Below are 26,964 nucleotides of genomic sequence, written 5' to 3'. Positions count from 1 at the left end.
TCAAGAGTCAGCTCTCTTGAAAAAGACCAGCTGGAGAGACATGTGATGCTCTTTCATGACATTGTGGGGTTTGACGTCCCTGTGCATGATCCCCATGCTGTGACAGTAATCCAGGGCCTGGAACACACAAGCACATACATTAGACAAGTCTGTAACCACGGGCACAGCAGTAGAACAGTCAGTTCTCAGCCAGGGGCACGACTGCCCTGTGCACAGCAAGTGCTGCAACCTTGGCATGAGAAACTGGCATCTTCACCTCTTATGCTGTATGTGAGGAATTTACAAGCTAGCAACAAGACCTTGTGTCCTACTGCAGTCCCAGATCCTGGAACTGTGCTCCCTGAACAGTCTTTGAAGAACACGATGCAGAGAGGCATCCCAGTGCTCCAGCCTGGTGAGCACTGTGCTTCCTAGGTTCCACTCTATTCCCCAGGAAAGGATGATTCTTACATACATAGACCTTATGGCCTTCAAGTGCTACTTTCCACCTGTGTCCCAAAACACACTTAAGCTAGAAAGTCACCTCTGCCCTGCTCATTTAAGCCAAACCAGCACTTACAAAAGGCAAGTTGATGGCATGTGAGGGCGAGCAAAGCTACCTAAAGCTTGAAGGCAGGAGTACATGAACTCTCCAGCTCCATGACCTTGCACCATTCACCCTCCTGCAGCTGTTACATTGAGCAAAGGGGCGAGAATGTTGTTTTCCCATCGCCAAGGGGGAGGGACACCCATCCATCAATATCTATCAGATGCTCCAAGACCTCCAGCAGCACGGAAGGAGGGTACAGCCTGCAGTCATTCAATATCCAAGACATCAGTGTCAGGGACGTAATGTTGTCCCTGGGCCGCAGCTGCAGCAGGAAGCAGAGGAGGCAGCAGCTTCCATCACAGCAAAGGCCTGAGGGATACCCCTGCACTGACACATGGCCTCACAGCCAACAGGAGTCACAGCAAATGGCAGTCCTGGGATCTCCAGTACAGGAAATCTGTAACAGGTCAGACAGACTGCTTTCAGGGATGAAGCTGTTCTAGTGTCTTGCTTGTTTCAAGGCTGGATCATCTAAACCTCACCATCCTTCCCACTCTAATCCAGGGCTGCCCTCAGTAGGAAGGTCTTTCCCTTGCAGGCAGGTGCAGCAAGCTTAAGACTGCAGAGAAGAAAGCCTTCCTCAAGGCCACTAGATGTATTGCAGGAAACCTGCAGTCATGAAGCCCTGAAGCACAAAGGGCTTTCCCTAGTCTGTCCTACACATTTCCAGAGGCAGGGGGCCTACAAAGTGTCAGCCCAAAGTCCTGAGGCCCTACTGGGACCTGACACCTGCTCCAGCAGGTCAGCACAGAACAGCCCTGGGATCAGCTGAAACCTGTCACCTCTCCCTATATCCTGCTGCCTCCCATGGCCTGTGGCTGCAGACCCCAGAGGGGCAGTGCATCAGATCTCAGATCTGCCATGTGACTCCATGAGCATTTCTATGGGGAGGTGTAAACCAGGCTAGTCAAGAGGAAGTATTTAGGGCACCCTAAATTCCCGCCCCCTTCATCAGAGGGGCAGGGAAAGCCTTGGCTGGGAGGTCTCAAAGGAAAACACCAGTGTTATATCAACACATAACAGCCAGCACAACCAGAAGCTTCATTCCCCAAGACCACATCCATGGGGGTTCTGTGACCACAACTTGGGCTTGAAGTGTCCTAGATCCCTCACCCAGAGATGCAGGGGTCTAAAGACCAAGTGGGCAGAAGACACCTTCTATTTGAATACTGCAGCAGAAGCAAGCCTGGAGGTGGCAATCCCTCCTGCTCTCCTCAGCATGCTGAAGAGTCCCCAGTTCCCCAGCTCTGCAAATACCTCCCAATGTTTGTACTGGGTCTGGCTGGGAGGGAATTGATTTTCCTCATAGCAGCCCAACAGTGCTAGAAACACAGGGACCGAGCACAGATCTACCTGGTATCTAATAATCACAAATGCTCCACAGGGAAAAAACAGACCCCAGAGAATCGGACACTTTTGGAAGTGACCAAAGGTTCCCAGTTCAGCTGCAATACCTCACAGCAACAAGCTAGATAACCAGATCTCTTCCCAAACCTTCCCAAGTTATGAGACATGGATTCTGCACTGAACGTGAGAGGCAACTGTTTAGTAGCAGTGCCCCATGTGCCCTGCTACTACCTCTCTCATTCCTGGTGTCCCCATCCAGACTTCCACATGCAATGCCACTCACCTTCAGCAGCTCATGCATATAAAACCGAATATCATAGTCTGTCAGGATCTGGTACAGTTGCTAAAACAAATTTGGGGAGGGAGGAAGAAAAAAAAGGGAAACAAAAATAAATACTTGCGATTAATAAATACAAGAGATTTAGATTAATTTTATGTCCTGTACCCCACTTGCCTCCTATCACTGACCCCATTACAGATCCCTTGTGAATGCTGCTGCTCCCAAGGGCTTGTCCTGGTCTCAGACCTGTCAGGGCTACACACTAGGGAATCCAGACAGGATGTGAGAGCCCCCGTGAAATACTACTGGAATCATTCAGCCCTGCCATGACTTCTTTCCAGCAGGAGACAGGCAGATTGCCTGTTCAAGGAGGAAAGAGCATGCCCTTCAGAGCACACTGAGTTGGCACAGATGATCTCAACTCTCAGTTCACATGCAAAGTCACCATGGTGACTTGACAACATCTGTAACTTCATTCAGAGGAGGCAGGTTGGGAACACATGGGTAAGGTTTCCAAGTGCTCAAGGTGGGGCAGGGAAGAGGAAAACATTAACCTAAAGGAGAATAGGGTGGGGAAACACAAAAGGTAGAGACAGCCTCAGAGGCTCCCCTCTATCCCAGAATAAAGGCTAATGCAACTCTACAGCACAGGAATGCTTGTGGGGCCAAGGAGAACTCAGCTCAGAGTCTCAGGGACATGCTTGTTGCCAGCACACATTTGCTACCCTCCTCTGCTCTGTGTCCTCCTGCAGCTACTCCTGCAATTTAACCTGCACCATGCCACCAGCACTGTCACTGGAGACCTCATCACCCTGTTGCTCCCACGCCAAGTCATAACTGGCTCCAGGTTTGCCATCTGCTCTGTCACTGGCAGCAGTGCCAGCCTGACTCCTGGACTGTGCTCTCACACAGGTAGGGCAAGGTGAGACAGTCACAGGGCTGCAGCAGGACCAGACCTCTCTGCCCTTCCTAATAGACAAGGATCATCCCACAGCTCAGTCAAATCACCGACTGCATCAGAACTGGAGCCAGCTGCCATCATGGCACCACTTGGCAGCTTCAGGAAAAATCCCAGAGCAGGGGACTGAAATTCACATTCCAAGAAAGCAGCTCTAGCCCTGGATCCCCCCCCAGGCCCATGCCGAGATCCTCAGGATCTTGCCTTACTTAGGGCAGGCTCCAAACAGCCTCCCACCCCCACCCAGTATTGCTCTGGGAAATCATTTGACAACACACAAGCATCACTTACACACACAGAGCTTTACCAGCCTCCAGGCCACAAGCTGCACTGTATCCTCATGAGCTAGGATGATCCTAATGCTTCTGAGCAACCCACTGAAGAAAGTGAGCAGGGAGCAAAAAAGACATAGCCACAAGCTACAGCAGGGATAGATTTCTTGACCTGGTTGTGCGTGGCTGTGGTGCATGACCCACAGCCAGCAGAGGACAACTGAGCCCTTACAGGACTTTGTTTAAATGGCTTGCTTGGGTAACAAACACTATGGGAGGGACACATGCTTAAAACACGTCTTTTTGGGAATCAACACCCTGTTCAACTTCACCTGGCAACACCAATGCACCTAAGGAAGGAGGAGGGCTGGAGAGGCAGTGGCAGAACAAGGCCAGACCCCATTTTCCCCATTCCCTGTCTCCTCTGCCTCTCGCTACCTGCAAGCAGGGAGGGATGGAAGGGAGCTCACAGATGCCTTTCTTCCCAGGCCCACAATGCAGTTGCTTCTCTGACTCACAGCCTTTAGCAGAGGCAGCCGTTGAGGAACCAGCTTTAAATAGACCTCCATGGAAGACCTGTCTGTGAAACCCAGCACCTCTGACCTGCACACTGTGCAGACAGTGTGATTAGCAACGCCCAGGCTCCATGTGTTGCAGGATACAGTCCTGAATGCACAAGTCTCTGAAGGCCAGAACCAAGGTTTCCACTGCAAGTAGGTCCCACACAGCAGCTGCCCCAAGGCTGACTGGGCTCCAAATCCCGTTTGCCCAGCCTAGCAGGGCAGAGCAGATATCTCCTTTACAGATGTGTCCCATGCTCTGCTCTTGCAGCTGGCTCTATCAGAAAACTATCAGAAACATCACTGTGGGCATCACTCAGACCCAACTCAACATCTGCCCAGGTAGTTGCCAGCACACAAACACAAGGCATCGAGAGGTGTGGGCTGGTCTCCTTTTGCCATACAGAGCAAGAGGAAAGGCGAAACTCACCCACAGGAAGCCTCTACTCTCCAGCATTTGGTGATATTTTGGCACACACCATGTAACTTGGCAACTGGGTCAACTGCTGAGGTGAGTAGCTCAAGAGAGGATGCCTTCAACACCTGAGCGGGGGGAAGCTCAGCGTCCAGGAGCCTCAACTCAGAGTGGCGAGAAACACCGAGGGAGCCTCAGGTCCTCAACAGGACTTGCCCAGGAGCCAGCAGCGAGCATGGACTCACAGGGGGCAACCCCAGGAGGGACAACGGTAGATTTAAACAGGTTATCATAGACTGTTGCCAGAACTGCTGAACCCAGCAAGGCTACTGCAGGCAGAGGGGAGGTGGCAGAACACAAGGCCCTGGGACTTTTCATTTCCCCCACCTCCGGAAGAAACCTGCAGAGATTTCATGAAAAAAAGAGGATAAAAGCCATAAAAATAACAAAAATGCTCCAGCACGGCCCTGTTCCTCCCCAAAGTTCCTGTTGCAAGGACCCCAGTGCCATCTTGACCTGGCAGATTTGAGCTGGGACCCCCAATCCCACTGAAGGTACCTCTGCACCCCTTAGGCACCCTTCCACAGCAACACCAAGTGCTGATGGTGCCACAAAGACCTGTGGTGGAGGACAGCTGGTGATGGTGATTGCCTACCAGGGGCTCGGATCAGGGATGTTGCAGAGAGGCTGCCTGCTCTAGTAAGTCCCACTGACTATTACCCACTTCTAGTGATCCATGTGGGTGCTAGTGATATAGACAGCAGTTTTCCGGACAACATAAAGAAGGACTACAGAGCCCTGGGAGAGGTGGTTAGGGGCTCTGGAGCTCAGGTTGTCTTTTCGTCAATTCTCCAGGATAAAGGGGAGGACCCTAAAAAGGCTAGGCGGATTGGCCAGGTTAATAAATGGTTAGAAGGGTGGTACCATAGTCAGGGGTTTGGGTATTTAGAACATTGGACTCAATTTGGGAGGCCAGGTCTAGTGGGGGCTGGTGGAGCTGCTCTGACAAGGGGAAGAGCAGTTTTGGTAGGAGGCTTGCCAGACTGGTCAAGGAGGCTTTAAACTAGATGTGTTGGGGGAGGGGGGCATCATTCCATCCCAACACACCCAGTCAGTTGCCAACACCTATAATAAATGCTCGGAGCAATGTAGAGATATTCCAGCTGCCCCAGCCAATGAGCCGGCTTCATTTGGAGCTCGGCTCAGATGCCTCTATACAAACACCCGTAGCAAGGGGGACAAACAAGAGGAATTAGAGATGTGTGCACGACTACAGGGATATGATATAACAGGCATCACAGAAACATGGTGGGATGGCTCCTATGACTGAAGTGTTGGAATGGAAGGTTACAGGCTCTTTAGAAAAGAAAAGCCCAGCAGACAGGGAGGAGGAGTTGCCCTTTATGTTAGGGACAGGCTGGAGTGTAGGGAACTCTGTCTGGGGACAGGGGATCAGTCAATAGAGAGTTTGTGGGTCAGGGTTAAAGGGAAAACAGCTATGGGAGACATTACTGTGGGGATCTGTTACAGACCACCTGATCAAGAGGACTCTGTGGATGAAGCACTCTATAGACAAATAGGAAAAGCCTCATGCTCACAGGCCCTTGTTCTCATGGGGGACTTCAACCACCCTGATATCTGTTGGAGGGATGGTAGGGCCCAGCACAAGCAATCCAGGAGGTTCCTCGATTGTGTGGAAGACAACTTCCTTCTGCAAGTAATAGAAGAGCCGACAAGGAGAGGTGCCATGCTTGACCTCGTGCTCACCAACAGGGAAGGGCTCGTTGTAAATGTGACGCTCCAGGGCAGCCTTGGATGCAGCAATCACAAGATGGTCGAGTTCGAGATCCTCAGGACAGTGAGAAGAGCGTGCAGCAAGCTCACTGCCCTGGACTTCAAAAGAGCAGACTTTGACCTCTTCAGGAACCTGCTTAGTAAGGTTCCATGGGCTATAGCCCTAGAGGGCAGGGGGGCCCAAGACTGTTGGCTGATATTCAAGGATCATCTGCTACAAGCTCAGGAGTTTTGTGTCCCAACTAGAAGGAAGCGCAGCAGGAGGGCCAGGAGACCTCCTTGCACGGATAAGGAGCTGCTGAGGAAAATTTGAAGGAAAAAAGAGGCTTATAAAAGGTGGAAGCAAGGACAGGCGGCCTGGGAAGAGTACAGGGATGTTGCCTGGGAAGCTAGGGACCAGGTTAGGAAAGCCCAGTTAGAATTAAACTTGGCTAGGGATGTGAAAGATAACAGAAAGGGATTCTATAGGTACATTGCAAATAAAAGACAGACTAGGGACAATGTGGGCCCTCTCCAGAAGCTATCGGGAGAACTGGCTACCCTGGATTTGGAGAAGGCTGAGGTTCTCAATGACTTCTTTGCCTCAGTCTTCAATGGCAAAGGCTCTGACCACACCACCCAAGTCTTGGAAGGGAGATGCAGGGACTGTGAGAATGAAGACCTTGGGCCCACTGTAGGAGAGGATCCGGTTCGAGATCATCTTAAGAACCTGAACGTGCACAAGTCCATGGGACCTGATGAAATCCATCCGCGGGTCCTGAAGGAGCTGGTGAATGAAGTTGCTAAGCCACTGTCCATCATATTTGAGAAATCATGGCAGTCAGGTGAAGTTCTCGACGACTGGAAAAAGGGAAACATAACCCCCATTTTCAAGAAGGGGAAAATGGATGACCCGGGGAATTACAGACCAGTCAGTCTCACCTCCGTGCCTGGCAAAATCTTGGAGCAGATTCTCCTTGGAAGGTATGCTAAGGCACATGAAAAACAACAAGGTGCTTGGTGACAGCCAACATGGCTTCACTAAGGGGAACATGGACAGTGGGACTCAGTGCACCCTCAGCAAGTTTGCCGATGACACCAAGCTGTGTGGTTCGGTTGATACGCTGGAGGGAAGGAATGCCATCCAGAGGGACCTCGACACGCTTGTGAGGTGGGCTGATGCCAACCTCATGAAGTTTAACCATGCCAAGTGCAAGGTCCTACACCTGGGTCAGAACAATCCCAGGCACAGCTACAGGTTGGGCAGAGAAGAGATTCAGAGCAGCCTTGTGGAGAAGGACTTGGGGGTGTTGGTCAATGAGAAAATGAACATGAGCCAGCTTCAGTGTGCGCTCACAGCCCAGAAAGCCAACCATATCCTGGGCTGCATCAAAAGGCAGCGTGGAAGTTTTGAGTCAAAAACCTGCTGTCCTCACAACTCCCAACAGGCTGAACATCCTGAAACAACCTTTCATCACTCACCTTTTTTGCCCATCTCTTCTTCAGCTGCAAACTTGCTAGTGTGTTTTAAGATCAAAACAGCAAACCCAACCCGAAACTGCTGAAGACCTGGTTCTGTCCCCTTCTTTCCCGAGGGAATTTCCCTTTTGGAGCAATGGAAGGTGCAGTACCAGGTACGCTCACAGACTACACAAAACAAGAGAGTTGTTGGTGGTTGAAGGACAGGCATCTCATTGCTAGTTTGAAACCAATTAGCAAAAACCATTTAATTTCACTGATTTAATTTCACTCAACTGACTGCAAAGCCCTGCAGTGCAGCTCTCATTTAAAGCAGATGACTGTGGGATAGCTTGAGTGCTACCAGATGACAAGTAATACAGCAGGTCTGAAGAGAAGCACTAGCCCTGTACACAAGCTGCGGTCCTCATGCAGCAGCATACACATGTAGTCTAGTTCCAAGGATGGAACTGATCATCCCTAGAACTAGTTTAGTTCTAAGGATGATCACCATCATCCCTGCAAGTACAGAGCCATCACTTTCAGACAGGACTGTCCTGGGTTCAGCTGTAACGGTTATTTTTCTCCATCCTAGTAGCTGGTGCAGTGCTGTGGTTTTGACTTTAGCCTGAGAACAGTGCTGATAGCAACAACTAAAAACATCGGTGTGTTAAGTAATGCTTACTCCGATCAACGGCTTTTCAGTCTCATGCTCTGCCAGGGAGGAGGGGAAGCCGGGAGGAAGCAGAGACTGGACACCTGACCCAAACTAGCCAAAGAGGTATTCCATACCACAGCACTTCATGCCCAGAATATAAACTAGGGGGAGTCACCCAGAAGGTCCAGGTCGCTGCTCGGGTTGGGCTGGGTATCAGTCAGTGGGTGGTGAGCAATTGTATTGAGCATCACTCGGGGTTACTGGGGGGTTTTCCCTTCCCTTTTTAGTCTTATGTTCTCTCCCCTTGTTATTTCCCTTATCATTATTATTGGTGGTGGTAGCAGTAGTGGGTTTGTGTTATACCTTAGTTACTGGACTGTTCTTATCTCAACCCATGGGAGTTACATTCTTTCCATTCTCCTCCCCGTCCCTCCAGGAGCAGGGGGGAAGAAGAGGAAAGTGAGCGAGCGGCTGTGGGGTTCTGAGTTACCGGCTGGGCTTAAAGCTTAAATCATGACAAGGACTCAGCCAGGCAACTTAATAAAATGTAATCATCTCTGGGGAGATATCGCATAAATCTGCTTTTTATACTGTCATTTAAAAATAGACAAACCATGTGTAATACAAGCTGGTGCTTCTGATCCAGAATCATCCACAGCCATTGCTTAGGCCCCACAGAGCCACAGCTTCTGGAGAGCTGAGGAAACCCAGCAGCTGTTTTCCCAGGTGCCCAGACATGAACAATGTCCTGCCATCCGAATGGGCAAAGGGGTGAAGGTATTAACAGTAAACAAAAAATAGTAACATTGAAGGAAAGAAACTGCTGGACAGGAGACAACTTAACCTTGTGAGCAACTACTGCCAACAGGACAGAGAAAACCACAATCCTGTAAAGCAGTCAGCAACCTGCTGTACACAAGCTGCCCTGGGAAACTCTCATGCACCCTGAAGGCGATCTGCCAGTGAGAGGCACAGGCACTTAGCTCCAGCAGAATTTGGCTGCTCAGGGAGATCAGGACAGTGGAGCAGAGGGGACAATGACTGGAGCTGGGTGCTCTCCAGCTGCTTCATGTATAGAGGTATAGGGCAAGCCAAGACCTCCAACACAAGTCATCTCACCTACTCTGTGTGTTTTCTGCTTGGCAAGGGCACTTCAGAGCACGGGAAGAGACAGCTTGGGAGCCTCTATGGAAGATATCCACAGGTACCCTCTGTAATCTGTAATTACACTCAGTAATCTGCCAGTTAGCTGTAGCCCCAAGAACCTACCCAAAAGAGGCAGCAGATCCCATGGGAGTGTAGCTCCAATAACCCACACGTCCCATATATAGTTAGTGAAATTGAGGTTACAAATAAGCTCTGAGCACGAACAGCCATACTGTCTGCCCTGGGAGACATGCCTGCATTCCCAAGACAAGTTATTCCTGATTTGTACCAATCAACATCAGAAGCATCAATACTTTCTGTCTTGGACTTGCACAGCTCTGAATCTGGGATTCCTTGAGAAGCCAGGCTCCCTCCTAAAAACCTAGAAATGATCTGCTGTAAACTCATAGAGCTGTTTCTAATGCAACAGCATGTCTGGGACAGCTGACCTACCATGGACACCCAGCCCTGCATTTTGCAGTTCAGAGTCCCTGTTGGCCATCAGCCTCAAGTTACTACTTAACACTCCACTTACATGGGGGAAGCAAAGATACCATTAAAATAGGTGTAGCTGCTAATTAGATATTTCTTGTGTGGTTCAGCTCACTGTTGTCAGCCAGAAGCATTTCAGTCACACAGGCAGCGGTAGCTACACTCAGAGAAGGACCCACTTCATTTTGGGAAGGAATAATACCCCTCAGAGCTCCCCAGAAATCTGAAGAGCCATGGAATATGCTGCAGGCTCAGGCAAGCAGAAAAGCTCTTCAGATGTATTCAAGGCTGCTCAGTCCCCTGCTACCAGGCCCATGGGCAGTGGGAGGTGTTCTCTCCAGCCTCTGCACCCCACAGTCCCCAGGTCTGAAGGATTCCAGCACAAACTGGTGTCACCTACTCCATCAACTGCACTGCTGTAAATAGAGAACCACAGCACAGGGATTAATTTGGGCTGAATATATAGCACAGCAGTAATTACTAAATTGAGAGGGGAGTAAAAATATCTAACTTGTTGAACTTACTCCTCCAAGTTGGGAGGAGATTCAGCTTTTTATTTCTTCTCATCTAGAGCCTGTTTACAGATTTCTAATTTACAGGGAGAAAGAAAGGTGAAGCTGACATAGGTGAAAACTCCAAACTCCCCCCACAGTTCTCAAGAAGTAACTGGCAGCCCAAGATCACAGTACTCAACAGAAACGGGAAGCCTCCCCCCTCCACACTCAGGCAGACTCACCTTAAAATCTGTGTTATTGATGTACTCAAACACCAGAGCAGGGGTCTTTGACTGCAAAAGAGAAAGAGAGTCACGGTTTAAAACACCCTCTTGACCTTCCTTTGCTCCAAGAGACCCAAGAAAGCTTTTGCTTCCTGCCCAACCCTCGCTTCAGAGAGTGGGACAGGAGCAGGACAGTGAGAGAAACACAGCCCTGCTCCTGCAGCAGACAGAGGCAAGCTCCACTGAGACCCCCCCCCCACCAAGCATGAACATGGCATTTTGGTCAGTGCTGCTCTTCCCCATGCCCCAGAGCAGAGACAGCACTGGACAAGGCAAAGTGTGTTGCAAGCCATCACAAAAGGAAGGTCACCAGGACTGCCAATGCTACAGCAGTGTCATTTCCTCTCTGTGGCTGCCAACAGGCTGGAGTTACAGACCTCAGCCAGCTGCTACTCAGATAAACTTCCCAGGAATGGGGTAATTGTGACAATGCAGACAAAGGCCAACCGTATCCTGGGCTGCATCAAAAGGAGCGTGACCAGCAGGTCGAAGGAGGTGATCCTGCCCCTCTAACTCTGCTCTCGTGAGACCCTACTTGGAGTATTGCGTGCAGTTCTGGTGTCCTCAACATAAAAAGGACATGGAACTGTTGGAACAAGTCCAGAGGAGGGCCACGAGGATGATCAGGGGACTGGAGCACCTCCCGTATGAAGACAGGCTGAGAAAATTTTCTGTTCAGCCTGGAGAAGAAAAGGCTGCGTGGAGACCTCATAGCAGCCTTCCAATATCTGAAGGGGGCCTATAAGGATGCTGGTGATTCATGCTTCATTAGGGATTGTAGTGGTAGGACAAGGGGTAACAGGTTCAAACTTAAATAGGGGAAGTTCAGGCTGGATGTAAGGCGGAAGTTCTTTACTGTAAGGGTGGTGAGGCACTGGAATGGGTTGCCCAAGGAAGTTGTGAACGCTCTATCCCTGGCAATGTTCAAGGTCAGTCTGGACAGAGCCTTGGGTGACATGGTTTAGTGTGAGGTGTCCCTGCCCATGACAGGGGGGTTGGCACTAGATGATCTTAAGGTCCTTTCCAACCCTAACTATTCTATGATTCTATGACCTCTAGTCACTGGGCAGGACAGCAACCAGAAGGATGAAAAGTGCTTAATATCCAATTGCCCAAGGAGATACTTCCAGATGCCAGACAGGAGTTGGAAGGCCACAGGCTCTGCTTTCTTACAGAACATTTGTAGGGCTACAAAACTTCTCCCCTCATGGAAAACTCACAGAAGGGGTGTAAAAGAATCTGGGGAACATGGAGAGGAACATGAGCCCATGCAAACCAACCCACCACAGGAGACCCTGATGAGCTGGACACCGCTCACCCCCGGCTGCACAAAGGCACAGGCAGCACCTAACCCAAGCTGAGAGCAGGAGCCAAGGGGCAGCTTCTCATGCTTGCAGCTGGTGGGAAGGCAATACATGGGCACCTACCACTGGATCCTTGACAGTGTCAACCAGATTAATGATGTTGGTGCCACCACGTAGATTCTCCAGAATCTTAACCTCGCGTTTTATCTTCTTTTTTTTCACTGGCTTAAATAGACAAAAGAAATTAGAAGTGAGAGTTCTTTCAGAAATTAACATCGATTTCTGCCACCATTTTTGACTGGATCATATCACCTCCCCTCCTCTCCTGCTCCCACCCTCACCATGGAACATCTTTAGCATGAACTAGGACTTCCCTCTCATCAGTGAAAGATTTCCACTCATCAGGGGAAAATCAAACCACTCCAGACAAACATAATTGTGACTCCTGTGACTCCAGTAACTGTGGTTAAAAGCATCCTAAACTCCTCTGTGGAAATCTCAGCACACTCATTCTGTGTTATGCATCTAGAGCCACAGGACAAGCAGGGCATACCTCATATCTCAGCTTTTGTTTACCAGCACAAACCAGTTCTTTACTCCTTAATCCCAAACCATTTCCCAACAAGTACTTTAATCCATTGGAACAACAATCTGAGAGCCTCCAACACTAAGATTTCTCATAAGCTCAGACACTGCTACACCTAACTGCATGCAACCACCCCAAGAGCATACACCCAACTGCATAGCATCTATATACCATGATTAGTTTTAAAGTCTACAGACATTTGAAACAGTTTTGACTCCCCAGATCTGCACAGACCCAGGAACTCCCTCTGCAAAGTAAGCTTTTTTCTGGCCATCACCCTACACAGACTGACACAGACCAGCTGCTCCCAAGGCAGGGCATCCACTCCCAGGACAGCACTAGCTCTGTGCCTGCTCGGAAGAAAAGGCAGCTTAGAGCAGCTAGGAGGAGAGCCTTGGTTAGTGACCGGTGTGGGCATCACTGGTTGCAAGTCACTGGGTCTAGCAGCCCTTCACTGCAGAGCTGGAACATCCCCTCCTGCACCACTGGTACCACTGCAGAGCCATCCTACAGGGACTGGTAAAGCCATTGCTCTATCTCTGAGGTTTCCTGATGAAAACCTTCCTCTCCAGACATTTTGCTTTCTACAACATTCACCATTCAGCATGGAGTCTGCTGCATGAGGAGGGGAGCAACAGGGAAGAGCAAAGAGGTACAAGGCACCTTACCAAAGTGACATACGTTATCAGATGTGAAGGACAAAGAGCCACAAGAACTCAACAGCTTGTGCTCGCCACCTCGCCTCTGCTGCAGCCTCCCACTTCAATGAGGGCTGCAGAGTGCCAATGTGGCAACTCACAGTCTGTCACAGGCAAATCCAAGGCAATCCCTGGTTTCAGACCCCTCACAGGAATGTACAAGCAGATGGGAGAAGGAACAGAAGCCTTTTATATAGTGGGAAATATGGTGCTTAAGTGATAAAATATGCTGTCTTTCTAGGCTCTTTCAGGTGGCTGAAACCTTCAGATTTGAATCCTGCCCTTCTCTTCCAAGTTAAAAGGCAGGAGCTAGACTTTCAAGCCAAAATATGAGAATCTCAGCCTGAAGCAGAGTGCCAAAAATAACACCAATGCCGACACAGGGAGCCTCAGCACCTCATAACACCACTGTGGAAAACAGTAGCAAGGCCACCAGCTGTTAGTTAGAGCTGGGGAAAGGGTGACCAACAGCCCGGGGCAGGACCCAGACAGCTGGAGCCGGTAGGAGGTTGGACAGACAGGGAGAAGCAGCAGGGGTATAGAAACTAGAAGTGACAGGACAAGGGGAATGGCTTTAACCTGCCAGAGGGAAGACTGAGATGAGCTCTTAGGCAGAAGTTCTTCCCTGTGAAGGTGCTGAGGTGCTGGCACAGGGTGCCCAGAGAAGCTGTGGCTGCCCCATCCCTGGCAGTGTTCAAGGCCAGGTTGGACGGGGCTTGGAGCAACCTGCTCTAGTGGAAGGTGTCCCTGCCCATGGCAGGGGGTTGGAACTGGATGAGCTTCAAGGTCCCTTCCAACACAAACCAGTTGAGGATTCTATGATTTCTGAACCTGAGAGGAAGATGCTTCATTAGTGACTAATTTCATTTATGTCAGCACAGGGACAAACACCACCCTTGCATCACCCACATGCACTCATCCTACCAGAAGGCCAAGATGGAATTAGAAGATGTAATTTAGTTACTCTGCTTGCCCAGCCTCTCTGCTGCAGCACCTGCACTGGACTGGGAGCTCAAGCCATGCCTAGGACAGTCAGGAGGACCCAAAGCTCACTTTGAAATACCTTCTCCATTGTACTTCAAGTTATCTCATGGGCCTTTTGCATCAGGTGGGTAGGGGAGGATATCCCTCTGAGATTTCCCTTTCTCCTTTCATAGCAACCAACACTCCCACTGGGGCAGAAGATGCTGTCTTCCAGTCACTTCCCCATGTTTCCACCTTTTTCAGGACAGGAAAATGATACCTTGCATGATCTCCACCAAGAATCTACCCCTACCCACAATTTGCTTATTAAAAGACACAAGCAGACAGAATCATCACCTTTTGGAAAAAAGGAGAGAAGTTTTGTTGGTTTGGGTTTGGTTTTTTTTTTTTTCCAATGAAATGCCTGCAGATCATCCCCAACATCACTGAGGGAAAACACTCCAGCAAACACTGTCTCAGCAAGAGGGCAAGTTCAAAGCTGCTCGCTGTTTGCATGTTTTCCTGCTTAGCTGCAGTAGCACAGAGCTCAGGCCGGGTTGTCTGCACAACGCTATAGTGCCTCCATGCTAGTATGAGCCCTGGACAGGGTGGGAGCACGGGAAGCCTTACTCATGGCAGGGGGGAAGAAGTGCATTCTCACAGCGCTCTCCCCGCCTGCAGCCAGTGCTCAGGATGAGGTGTTCTGCCACTAGGTAAATAGGGAAGAGGTGGGGATGGATAAATGCCACGGGCTGAATGTCAGCTTAGAGGAAAATGTCAGCTTAGAGGAAAAGCTATTGCCTGGAAGTTTCCTCAGGGAGCAATGCAGGGGAATGGAGGATTTTCCCATTTTAGACCTGCAGGAGGAAACTGGTGACTGCTGACCTTCCCCTGCCCCAGCTTTCACCCACCAGCCTACCCAGCCACAGGCCACCTCCTACCCACGTGTTGTCCCACACCATTGCTCCAGCCTTAACTGCAAATGCTGTCTACTACCCAAAACCACATCACTGGGGCTCAGTTTTTGCCCGGCAACTGATTCCAAGGCCAAGCTCTTGCATCTGGCAAGTCAAACGCCACTCCAGCACACAGCCAGTACTGCACTGGAGCTAACTGTTCACAACCAGAGAAACTCTGATGACTTCCTTCCTGACCCCAGACCCCAGCACTGCTGAAGCCACGGGCAATCAGCAGCATATCCTCCAAGCACCAGGATTAAGCTTGCATTGCTACAACTGTCTCCAAGTCACCTGATCTGTCTCTCCAAGGATGTTGACTCCAAACATGCATGGATTAAATGTGAACTGAAGCTATTATGGCCTCCAACCATCTGCCTCTCCCAGCTTGGGTAGCTTCTAAAACACCAGCCCTTGCAGCCAGAGTATTTTTAACAGTACTCATTTAACGCTGTTTTATTAAACCAGGCTATGAAAAGCAGTGTTTCGGGTTGTTTCTCCTACCACAGCTCAGCCCCCCTGCCCTGGGAGGAGGACTTCCAGCAGAGGAATGGAGCAGGCACATAGACAAAATAAACTACTCCTGAGTTTGATCAGCCTGTGTTTGCAAAGCAGCGTTTTATACTGGTGCAGACTCCAACTCCATCTGTTCCCATGGCAGAGGCATTTCAAAGCTTTCCTCCATGCTGGGATTCTCTAGTGACCAGTATGAATCAAACTCTCATTGTAGCCCTTCCCTGTGAGACAGGCTCCAGCAGAGTCCCTCTGCTCCATGCAAACACCTATTTCCATGAAATCTGTAGAAACTTGACAGCCTGGAGACTTCTGTCACATTTGGTTGAAATTGGCCAACCAGTGCAAATACTACTAGGGGGGAAGAGGGGGAGAAAAGATGACAGACAGCAGGATTGCATAAGGCTTGTTTCCATAGGAAGCCAGGCTAAAAGACATACCTCAGTTTAACCATGTCTACACTGGGAACAGTTTAATTACTTCAACTACAGCAGTACCCTTAGAACAACATCACTGTCTAGCACAAGCCAGTTCCCCAGGAAATTGCTTCCTTCCTCAGGCAAACTTGAAGTGAGGTGGCTGTGGATGGTGAAGACAAACATGCAGCTTATGGCTGTCTACTGTGCAGAGGGACAAGGTGGCCTCCAGCTACAGTGTAGGCTTAAATTTTAAACTAACAATAGTGTGTGCACCTTTAACAAAGTAGAATAGACTAAACTGTTCTCACTTACTAACACGTAGAGAGAAAGGAATGTTCAGATGATGGGGGAAGGAACATCATGGGACTGATAACAACTAGGAAGACAGTAAATAAGACCAAGGATGCCAGCCTTCAAGACAGCAGAGTGGCGCCCAATATGGAGCAAGAGTGGAACAGAACAGAAGCAAGGACATGCCAACTGCTAACTCAGCACTAGGACCTTGCGAGTGTGCGCAAGCACTGAGGTCATTCAGTAAACACAGTGAGGAAGACTATCTGTGACCACCAGAGACCCCCACTCAGCAAGAAAGCACATGTGTAATTAGGATGTAAATATTATTAGTTTCTGGAAAAGCTATGAATATGCATGAGTATGCTAAATATAGAGCTGCTGTCGGCAAGTATTGGGCATGCTCACCTTTGCGAAGCTATTTGCATGTGTGCCCAGCACTGCAATAAAGAATGCTGCTTTCTGAAACTCAAAATTGAGTCTTAGAGAGGTTCTCTGACCGACTTTTATGGTAACAACAGGAGGATGGTCTCTACTGGACCCAGCAGCTCTCACTCAACTGTCCCCTGCCAGCCACCCTTTGCTGCAGGTTTCCTCCTGTACCAGCCCAAAGGATCCCATGAGGGGGCCTCAATCCACTTGAAAGTCAGGCAGAGGAGGCAGTGACAGTGGCCAGCGCTATCCCAGCTGCCTTTGCCCAAAGCTTGGGAAGCACCACATGATGCCATCCCTCTGCAGAAAATGAGGAACGGAGTAAGTCGTTGCTTTGCAGTCAGGTAGATGCAAAACACCCCTCTGACTGAGAGATCAGATCCCTGGTCATTTTCTATGAGATCATGTAAACTTGTAAGCGGGGAAGAAGTCCAGCTGCAGCAAACACCAGATAGGAGAATTAACACTGTTTGCTAAAATAAACCTTTAAATACAAGGCTGCAAATATCACTTCCTGTCTCCAAGTAATGAACAGTTAATGATCATTTTTACTTTTTACCAGCCTTCTCCAGCATTTCCAACTGAGAGAGAAAAGCAGTGACCAGGAAGGCATGTGAAATATGAGTTAAATCCAAAGCACTGTGATGGTGCCACAAAGACCTGTGGTGGAGGACAGCTGGTGATGGATGGAGCACACAGCCGCCACCAGCAGAGAGGGAACACTGAGATGAGCAGCAAGGGAAGCAGAGGTCTGAATCCAAGCTTTGGGGCAGGTCAGGGTTAAATCCATGGCCAGTATGCATGCACATGGGGCTACTGTGGGGGCACAAGAAGCTGCCCAGGGCAGATGGGCTGGCTGCCCACCTTGGCAGTTGAGCAGTGCAGTAGGTTCCACCCCGAGGCATGTGTGTTCCAGTGATGATGTGCAGAGGAGCCAGAGCTAGATTTAGCCTTGGTTGTGCACGTGATGTTTGCATTGGTGCCCTTAAAGACACTGTTTGGAGCATGTGGCTGCTGGCCCTGCCTCATTCAGCCCTGGACCTTTGATGGTCAAGCTGTTCAAAAAGGGGAGAAACAAGGAGCATTAGCAGTTGATGAGACATAATCCTAAGGGCCTATTTCCAAAAATGCCCAGGAGGCATCTCTCAGAAACCAGCAGTGCATACAAAGCAGTGAAAGGGCGACCTTGGTGGCCGTGGAGATGTCCTTGTGCTGAGGCAAAGATGTCTGCCAGGCAGAGCTGCTCCACGGGTGTGGGACCATGTGCTGTGGATCCATGGACAGAGCAAGGGGCTATTGGGCTAGCTTGGGTTCAGGGCACTGGTGCTGGAGCACTGTCTGTTGGTGATGGGCCCAGTTCTGCATCTCATTGCCTGCCCACCCTAGGGCAGGCATGATTTGTCCCAGCCTTGCATTCACAGGGCAGCAAAAGCCCCACAGCTTGCTGGCTCCAAAACAAACAGGGACAGAATGACAGAAGGGCAATTGGACCTGTAATGGATGGGAACCCGGCTGGGAGTTGATTCCCTCTCATGACTGAGAACCATAACAAAGGATGTTGTTTGCCACAGTGTATTCAGCAGAGTACATATGTTTGTGTTCATCGTGACTGTTGTAAAGAGGCGGGAAAACACAGGTGTGCAGCTGTTCTATGACCTTCGTACTTGGCTGCACTGGGGCGCCTGGCCAACGCTCTCAGAGTGGACAGTGGTGAGATCATGATAAACTGCACAGCCCCAAGAGTAAACAATTAGAGATCTGGCATAAAGCCGGGTGTTTTGATAAGGGTATAAAAGCGGGACCCTCTTGTGGCCATGGCAGAAGCCTCACCTATGGGTGGACGCACTGCATAGGAATTTTCCCAATTACCTGAGACTCCTGGCATCAGCTGCAACGGGGCTTCCCAGCTGGAAGTGTGGGCCTGGATGATTCAGTGGTAATTGATAATGTATGTCTTCTTAATATCTGTTCCCTCTATACAGTAATGATTTGATGCATTGCTAACTTTGTACTTATATACATATATCTCTGATTTGCTTTATTGTACTTATTTACTATATAAAGATATTTAACTAATTCTCATTAGTGTGCTTGCTTTTAGTGTGCTTGCTGGCTTTAGTGTGCTGGTTTAATAAACTGTGCATATTTGTCATGGTTTAAGCCCAGCTGGTAACTCAGAACCATGCAGCCGCTCACTCCCCCCCCCCACCCCCCCCCGGAGGAATGAAAAGAATGTAACTCCCAGAGGTTGAGATAAGAACAGTCCAGTAACTAAGGTGTGACACAAACCACTACAGCTACCACCAATAATAATAATGATAAGGGAAATAACAAGGGAAGAGAATACAATTGCTCACCACCTGCCAATCGATACCCAGCCCGACCCAAGCAGTGATCTGGGCCTTCCAGGTAACTCCCCCCAGTTTATATAGGGGGCATGACATGCTGTGGTATGGAATACCTCTTTGGCTAGTTTGGGTCAGGTGTCCAGTTTCTGCTTCCTCCCGGCTTCCCGTGCCCCTCCTCACTGGCAGAGCATGGGACTGAAAAGTCCTTGATCAGAGTAAGCATTACGTGGCAACAACCAAAAACGTTGATGTTATCAGCACTGTTCTCAGATTAAAGTCAAAACCACAGCACTGCACCAGCTACCAAGAAGGAGAAAAATGACTGCCTCCGCTGAACCCAGGACAATATTATACAGCTAGTGTGGGTCATTTAGTGGCATATACTGTCTGTCAACAGAACAGGACCTTGGAGACCCCAAATAGATCCCACAAACCCTGGCTAGAGCCCTCAGGGACAGCTCACTCCCCCCAGAACCACTGGGCTTCATGCAGAACAAGGGGAGTTTGCAGTGTGGCATGAGCTCAGGGCATGGGCTGCAGGAAATAGGCAGGAGCCAGCCACACCACTCTCCAACTGGGATGAAGAAGCTGCAATCCTGCAGGGAGCTCAGCATCCTCTCCCTGCAACACAGCCCAGGATGGGGTGTGTTGCTGCTGGTACAGGGATGTGCTGTGCCCTGCAGCACAAAGCTGGAGCCAGCAAGCTGCCAGCCCACCCAGCCACCTCCTGCTCTCCTGGTGCAGGGCTAACAGTAACTTTCCATCCTGGCTGGGGGCTCTGCCCTAACAAGATGCTCTTCTATGTCCCTCTAATAGGGCTGGGCCCCATTCAAGGCTCTCTGTTCATTTAGACCCCAAGTCTCCCCCTTTTGTTGTTCGAGCTACCCAACAGGCTGTTCCTCCAAGCCCTGCTCCTCCCTGTGCTCATAGCCCTTCCGTCTCAGGCAAACAAAAGGATTTTCTCCTAAAAATGGGGGAAATAAAAGCTCAGCAACCCGCCAAGAAAGATTCCAACGGTTCAACTGCACTCTTGGTAGAGGAACAAGGCATCCCCGGGGACTTTGCCATCAGCCATTCCCAAAGCTACCTCTGCACAGGCACCTCTGCCTGGAATTGGAGGTCTGGGTCCATCAGCTGCATTGATCGGCTGAGGATGGCAGAGCAAAGTTGATTTACAGAAGGAGGAATCTGGCCCTGGAGCTCAGTGTGGTACTAGAAGCTCGTTCATCTCTAGCAAGTATTATTGAAAGGATCACAATAATCAGCTTATAAAGCCTGATGCCAATTGCTCAATAGGAAAACTGGCTTCAGAGCTGCAGTACTTTCGCCAGCCATCAGCTGGGAAACCAAAAAATTTTAGTCAGAAGAGCTACAAAACAAGGAGCCTACTTGTGTTAATACTGTCAGTTGTTTGCATCTTACAACTTCCATTATGGGAACTCAAACTTGGGAGGCATCAAGAGAGACAGACAGCTGTGGGAACAGGTCTGGTGCAGGAAGAGTTCTCCCACCACTAGGAGGCACTTCTGGAGGTGCCATTTCCCAGGTCCTCACCTGCAGAGCTCACCTGCAGCCCCTCTGTGACATTCTGGGCTGCCACAGGCCCATCTGTCCTGAGCAGCCCCCTCCATGGCTGCCTGCCTCCTCCCTGTTGCAGGAGCCAGCAGCTGCAGCTCTCAGCCCTGCTGTGCTGCTCCTGTGACAGCCCCATCCCAGAGCCAAGCCAGGCTTTAAAGACCCATCAGCAGAGCAGAGTCAAATGATTGAGTGACTGGCTGTGTTTAGCAAGCTGACAGGCATGAGGCAGAGCAGAGACAGCAGGGTCTCTCCTCAGAGGCCAGAGACAAGCACATTCTCAAAGGTACCCATCCCAATGGAGCAAAGTTGCTCACTCTTACCCTCCCTGGGAGGGCAGGATAATGCCATTTCCAAGAGCTGGCTTTTCTGGCTGTGAGCTGCCGTGATGGTTTAAGGGGAGGGTGATGTTGTGGAAAGACTTTTCTCAAAGATTCCACAGTTCACCCATCACCAGCAGCTGTGTTTGGGGTCACAGGATGCACCTCTCCATTGGCTGGTTATGTACAGCTGGGCTGGGAAGAGGGGAGGGGGCCCCACTCCTGGAGTCTCACCAGCACATATCAAGGTTGCCTCATGATGAGATTTAGTGAAAGACTGAGATGAGATCTTAGGAGGAAGCTCTTCCCTGTGAGGGCGCTGAGGCGCTGGCACAGGGTGCCCGGAGAAGCTGTGGCTGACCCATCCCTGGCAGTGTTCAAGGCCAGGTTCGATGGGGCTCGGAGCAACCTGCTCTAGTGGAAGGTGTCCCTGCCTGTGGCAGGGAGTTGTAACTGGATAAGCTTCAAGGTCCCTTCCAACCCAAACCAGTCTGGGATTCTGTGATTATCGTGACCAGGACATGCCAGCAGCTGAGGGCACTTGGGTCCCACTTTCCCATGGGCATGGAGGCCCACAGGCTGGCAGGGCAGATTTTTTAAAGCAGATTATATTTGGCTTCTAACACTGGTAAGAAGCACACCTAGGTGATCCCAGCAATCCTCCTGATGAGACAGCACAATGATCCTGGCACAAGGCCAGATATGGGTTTTCCCCTCTGTGCTCAAACTGCAGGGAGCCCTGGTGGGATGGGCACCCAACCACCTCTCCCTGAAAGGTGGCAGATGCCCATTACATTCAGTGGACAGAGCAGCAGGCTGCCCATAGAAATAAGTTGCAGAAATATTCCAGGCAAGCTGAGACTATTCAGTCTATGCTGCCCAAACTCCCAGGACCTCCTCAGCACAGCACATCTGAGACAGAGCCTTGGCCCAGGCTCATGGGTGGGTGGTGGAGCTAAGGAGGGGCTGTCACACAGGAGGGACAGCAAAGCCTTGGGCAAAACCAGCCAGGGAGTGAATTGCCCCAAGGGAACTGAAAAGTCATGAAAAGAGAGGAGCCTGGAGCACAGGGAACACATCGGGGGTTTCCAGGTACCAGCTTCTCTGCGGGGTGTCTGCGTCAGGAGGGGGATGCAGTGGGGCAGAGCAACACATGGAGAAAGGGCTCCAACATAGCCAGTCCTTGCCTGGGCAGGAGAAGGCATCTGGAGGGGCCCAAACAGCCACCCACAGTCCTTCCTTCTTCCTCATCCTGAAAGCCTTCAGTGAAGAAGTAACTACCAGCCAAATACCCAGCTCCCCTTGCCTATACTCCTTCAGCTCTGCCCCTGACCTCCTTGGCCCGCAGCTGATCAATATCTCTAGCTCTGGGGGGATCCATCAACACTAAGGATTTCATCTCACTTCTTACTAATGCACTCCCTTGTTGTGCTGCATTTGGGCCATGGACCTGGCAGATGCTGGGAGAGAGGCAGAGGGCTGGCCAAAGGCACCATCACGTGCTGTCCCAGGACAGCAGGTTAACTCTTAGCAACCCCCATTTGCCACATAACCCTCTCCACCACAGAGGCAGGTCTTCAGCCCTTCCTCCCACAGTTCATGGCTCACTGGAAGACCATAGACCCTCCTCTCTCAGCTCTCCAGCTCCTTGGAAAGGCACATTCAGCATGTCTGAGTGCCTCAGCCAGGATTTTGGTGCTCTTAGCCAAAACCCACCAACGTGTCCTCACAGTCCCTCATTGCCTTATCACACAGCAACTGCTCTTCTCCGGAGAGCCCCCATCAAACTCCTGTGTGCCTGCCTGGAGATGGGGGGACTTGAGGACACCCTAACCCACCAGTGATGGGAAGCAGGACCCAACATTTGGAGTCCTTCTCTTGAGTGACCCAACTTTTAGCCAGGATGAAAAAGCAGGCACTTGTTTAACAGTGGGGAGTTGAAGGTGCCCCCTTGCCCTGCACGCAGCCTCCATCCATCCTGCAGGTCCAGCCCCTCGAGGTAGCCAACCTGCTGTCCTTCAGCCCCTGCCGTTCCTGCCTGAGCTGGAGCACTGAATTGCAGCAGCTTCCCAGTTAAGGCGCTTCCCCCAGGAGCACTTCTGGAGCCATGTGTGGGAGCACCAACCCAGACATGCAGCACACACCTCCCTTCGCACTCATCTTCTCCTTCCTTTTTTATCCCTGTCCCTTTTAGGAGAAGCACAAAACAAAACTAAGATGAAGTCACCAAACTGATTGGGGAGGGCTGGATACCAGTGCTGTCCAGGCATCCTCCCAGCTTGGGGGGAGGGGGGTGATGTTAAATCCAGTCCTTGTCTAAAGCAGCCCTGGAAGGAGTGGCTTTCACCAGTGGGTGCCAGACACCCATTCAAACCCACTTGTCTTCCAGCCTCCACATCCTCTGCAGCAGGGTGTTGCACATCCCTGGGGTAAAGTCATCCTTGACGTGCTGCTGGCTATGTGACAGTACCACTGGTTTACAGCTGGTCCTGCCAGAGCTTCTGGAGCCCCATCCCACGTCCTCGGGTGCACCAAACAGGGGCTTCTTGGCCAGCCTGGCACTGACCTTCACTGTGAATCCAGTCACATGCACCCTGTCAATAACTAAACACGAGATAACACAATGAGCTGTCACAGCCAATTAACATGCTGGGCTTAATCTGCTTGCGGGCTTCCACGGTGGAGGTGAGGGGTCGGCTCCAGAACAGTGGGGCTGGGGAGAGGCAGGGTGAGGGCTGTGGATCACAGCCACCCTGTCCGCTGGCTTCCCTGGCCAAGAGCCAGGGGCAGAAGGCTCCTGTGGGTGCTTCCCTGGCAGCACACAGATGTGGCATCATCTCCCTAGCATGTGGGCATCCCAGCCCATCAAAACAGCAGAGGGATGGGCAGCTACAGGGTAACTGGTGCTGAGACACTACACACAGGGCTTTAGCCCCAAGGAAGACCCACTCGTTAGGAGAGCAGGCAGCTACAACTGCCAAACCCAAAAGGGTCCCACTTAAAGCCAAAAGGGATCTCAATGTCTGTTGTTGAGTGCCTCTCAATTAATTAGCATCCTGCTGATTCTACAATTGAGGCTCCTGTTAAGGAGATTAAACTGGTTTCTGCCACAAAGCAGATGCTGTTCCCAAGGCTCCTCCTCCAGAGGAGCTCTCAGCCCACAGCTATGCTGGACAGTAGAAGTGGAGACATCAAAACATTGTTACAGCATGCGGGACACCAAACCTATTTCCAAACCCACCATCCCAACATCCTTAATGCGGAAACAAGAGAATTGGCATGAAGGAAGAGACACAGCAGTCCTGGAGCCCTGCCAACCGTGCTCCTCTCCCCCTCACTTCCAGCCACCTACACCACCCACCAATGGGACACTCACCTTGAGGATTTTCACGACCACCCTCTCATTGTTGGTGATGTTGATGGCCTCAAATACCTCACTGTATTTGCCTCGCCCGAGCTTTCGAACCAGCTGGTAGTCGTCCTGATTGCTGTGGGCACCAAGAGTAGAGAGGGGTACACACACAATAACTTACAGGGCAGCAGGCCATAGCGGGGGGGGGCAGTATGAGAAAGCCTAGTAGTAAGGGTTTAATGGGACTGATCAAGTAAACCAGAGCAATTTTGGAAAATCTTTTAGCTCTGACAAACACTTATTAAGTAAGAACATGAGCTCTGGCAGATGTAGTAGCAGAGCTGGCATATTTGCTGTAACAAAGACACTGCCTATAATCCAGAGGACAAATACACTCTTAATAAGGGAGTATTACCTTCATTTCAGGGATTTCTGAGTGCAAAACCTGTGGCCATCTGTAATCCTTCCCATCTAATCTCTTCCAGCCTTTAAAATAATAATTTCAAACTCTTTCCATTCCCATGATTGAATAAACTTGGCAGCTCTTGGCTCTGTGCGAAGGGAAAGAACCTTTCTTTCTCCTTCCTGTGCTAGCCTGGTAAGATTTCAGCATTAATGGGGTTTTAAATTGTTTTATTATGAAGAGCCCTGTGGCTCGGTGCAGCCCCTCCAGAGGAGCATGGTGCCTCCTTCTGCCCCAGGTCACACCCTGGGGGTGACAAGAAGTGATGAGGGGCTGAGCAGGGGTGTGATGAGGAGTTGAGCAGGGGTATGGTGAGGCTGAGGTGGGCTGACCGGGACAGGGGGTGACGGAGCCGTGGTGGGGACCGTAGGAGGTTGACAAGGGGTGACAGGAGGGTGATGGGGGCCTGACGGGTGAGTGACGGCTGCCATGGCGGGGGGGAGGATGGGGCGGGGTGGGTGGGTGTGTGACGGCAAGCGGCTGGGCGGGCTGGACCTCCGCGCCGCCGGGGGTCGCTGCGTGGCGGGCTTCTGTGCGGGCGCCTCTTTTGAGGGCGCGTTTTCCGGCTTCGTCGCGCGGTGCTCGTGGCCGGGCCGGGCCTCGGCACGTTCTGTACGGGCCCCGCGCCTAACCGCCCCCGGGCCGGCCCCGCCCTTGCCGCCCCCGTCGCCCCGCTCCGGACTGGACTTGCTACCGCCTGCAGTCGCCTTCCTGTGCGTCCCCCCCGCCGGCCTCCCTGCGGCCGCCGCTCGTGGCTGCCATGCCCGGCCCGGCTGCCGGCAGCCGTGCGCGGGTGTACGCCGAGGTGAACAGCCTGAGGAGCCGCGAGTACTGGGACTATGAGGCGCACGTCCCAAGCTGGGGGTAAAGCGCCCCGCGGGGACACCCCTCATTCCCCAATCCTTTTCCCCGGCGGTCCCGCATCCTCCGGGCCTGAGCCCACCGGGAGGGTTCTGTGACCGATTCACCTCTCCCCGTTTTGTGGTTTCTCCGGGGGGCTGCGGGGGGAGCTGGGAGAGCCGCCCCCCCCCCCCCCCCCCGCTATGGCCTGCTGCCCTGTAAGTTATTGTGTGTGTACCCCTCTCTACTCTTGGTGCCCACAGCAATCAGGACGACTACCAGCTGGTTCGAAAGCTCGGGCGAGGCAAATACAGTGAGGTATTTGAGGCCATCAACATCACCAACAATGAGAGGGTGGTCGTGAAAATCCTCAAGGTGAGTGTCCCATTGGTGGGTGGTGTAGGTGGCTGGAAGTGAGGGGGAGAGGAGCACGGTTGGCAGGGCTCCAGGACTGCTGCGTCTCTTCCTTCATGCCAATTCTCTTGTTTCCGCATTAAGGATGTTGGGATGGTGGGTTTGGAAATAGGTTTGGTGTCCCGCATGCTGTAGCAATGTTTTGATGTCTCCACCTCTCCTGTCCAGCATAGCTGTGGGCTGAGAGCTCCTCTGGAGGAGGAGAGCTGCGAGTCCTGACATTTGAACAGCATTGCAAATGCTGCCTGTGTTTGGTAAACTGTGTCAGTTTTAGACAAATTTTAGACAATGCCTGTCTAAAACAGCCCAGGGACTGCTGTGTCAACAGGAATGTGGAGTGTGGAACATGGATTCCTTCTGTTAACCTCTAGACAGCTGGCATGGAGCCTTTTCAGAGCCAGTGTGTGGGATGCTCAGCAGCCAAAAAAGCAGGCAATGTTGAGTTCTTTAGAGGATCTGACATGGAAAAGAACTTCACTAGACAGGCCAGAACCACCATGGACACTTGAGGAGACTGAAAGAGGCCATGTTAAGTTTGGCAACATTGGTGACCTGTGTTCTGGTGTGTTAAGCTGTGGGGACCTTCATGCAGCAGTAACAGGTTGTAGTTTAGGATGGCTGAATGCATGGCTCAGACACCGCAGGACATACCTTACCTGAAGCAGCAAGCTCACAGTGGGCTGTGGTAATTGTCCTAGCAGCAGTCTGTGTTGGTGATCTGGGGATGGACAGGGGTGTTAAAGACACAGAAATGAAAGGTTAGA

General features: G+C 51.1%; 2 protein-coding genes across 3 annotated transcripts in view; one reads left to right on the top strand and one right to left on the bottom strand.

Annotated features, from left to right (window-relative positions):
- On the bottom strand, nucleotides 1-24,938 carry LOC133280699 (casein kinase II subunit alpha'-like). Its single transcript, XM_061475616.1, has 6 exons — nucleotides 24,929-24,938; nucleotides 24,508-24,659; nucleotides 12,154-12,255; nucleotides 10,685-10,735; nucleotides 2,220-2,279; nucleotides 1-117 (listed from the first exon to the last, which is right to left on the bottom strand). The coding sequence occupies exons 1-6, from the start codon at nucleotides 24,936-24,938 to the stop codon at nucleotides 1-3; spliced, it is 492 nt and encodes a 163-aa protein (XP_061331600.1).
- Nucleotides 24,939-25,687: 749 nt separating this feature from the next.
- Nucleotides 25,688-26,964, top strand: part of LOC133280694 (casein kinase II subunit alpha'-like) — a 34,124-nt gene continuing 32,847 nt past the window's right edge. For both annotated transcript variants that reach the window (XM_061475612.1, XM_061475611.1), the window contains exons 1-2: nucleotides 25,688-25,810; nucleotides 26,050-26,161. In XM_061475612.1, coding sequence (XP_061331596.1) covers nucleotides 25,707-25,810; nucleotides 26,050-26,161 — 216 coding nt within the window. In that variant the 5' untranslated portion in view covers nucleotides 25,688-25,706. The remainder of the gene's footprint in view (nucleotides 25,811-26,049; nucleotides 26,162-26,964) is intronic.

This window comes from Pezoporus flaviventris, unplaced genomic scaffold, assembly GCF_033815535.1.
Source record: "Pezoporus flaviventris isolate CSIRO_AGI_PZ_B2104156 unplaced genomic scaffold, CSIRO_AGI_Pfla_v1 ptg000085l, whole genome shotgun sequence".
Classification (NCBI taxonomy): domain Eukaryota; kingdom Metazoa; phylum Chordata; class Aves; order Psittaciformes; family Psittacidae; genus Pezoporus; species Pezoporus flaviventris.
The sequence above is the reverse complement of the archived record's forward strand: the minus strand, read 5'-3'. Positions and strand labels throughout refer to the sequence as shown.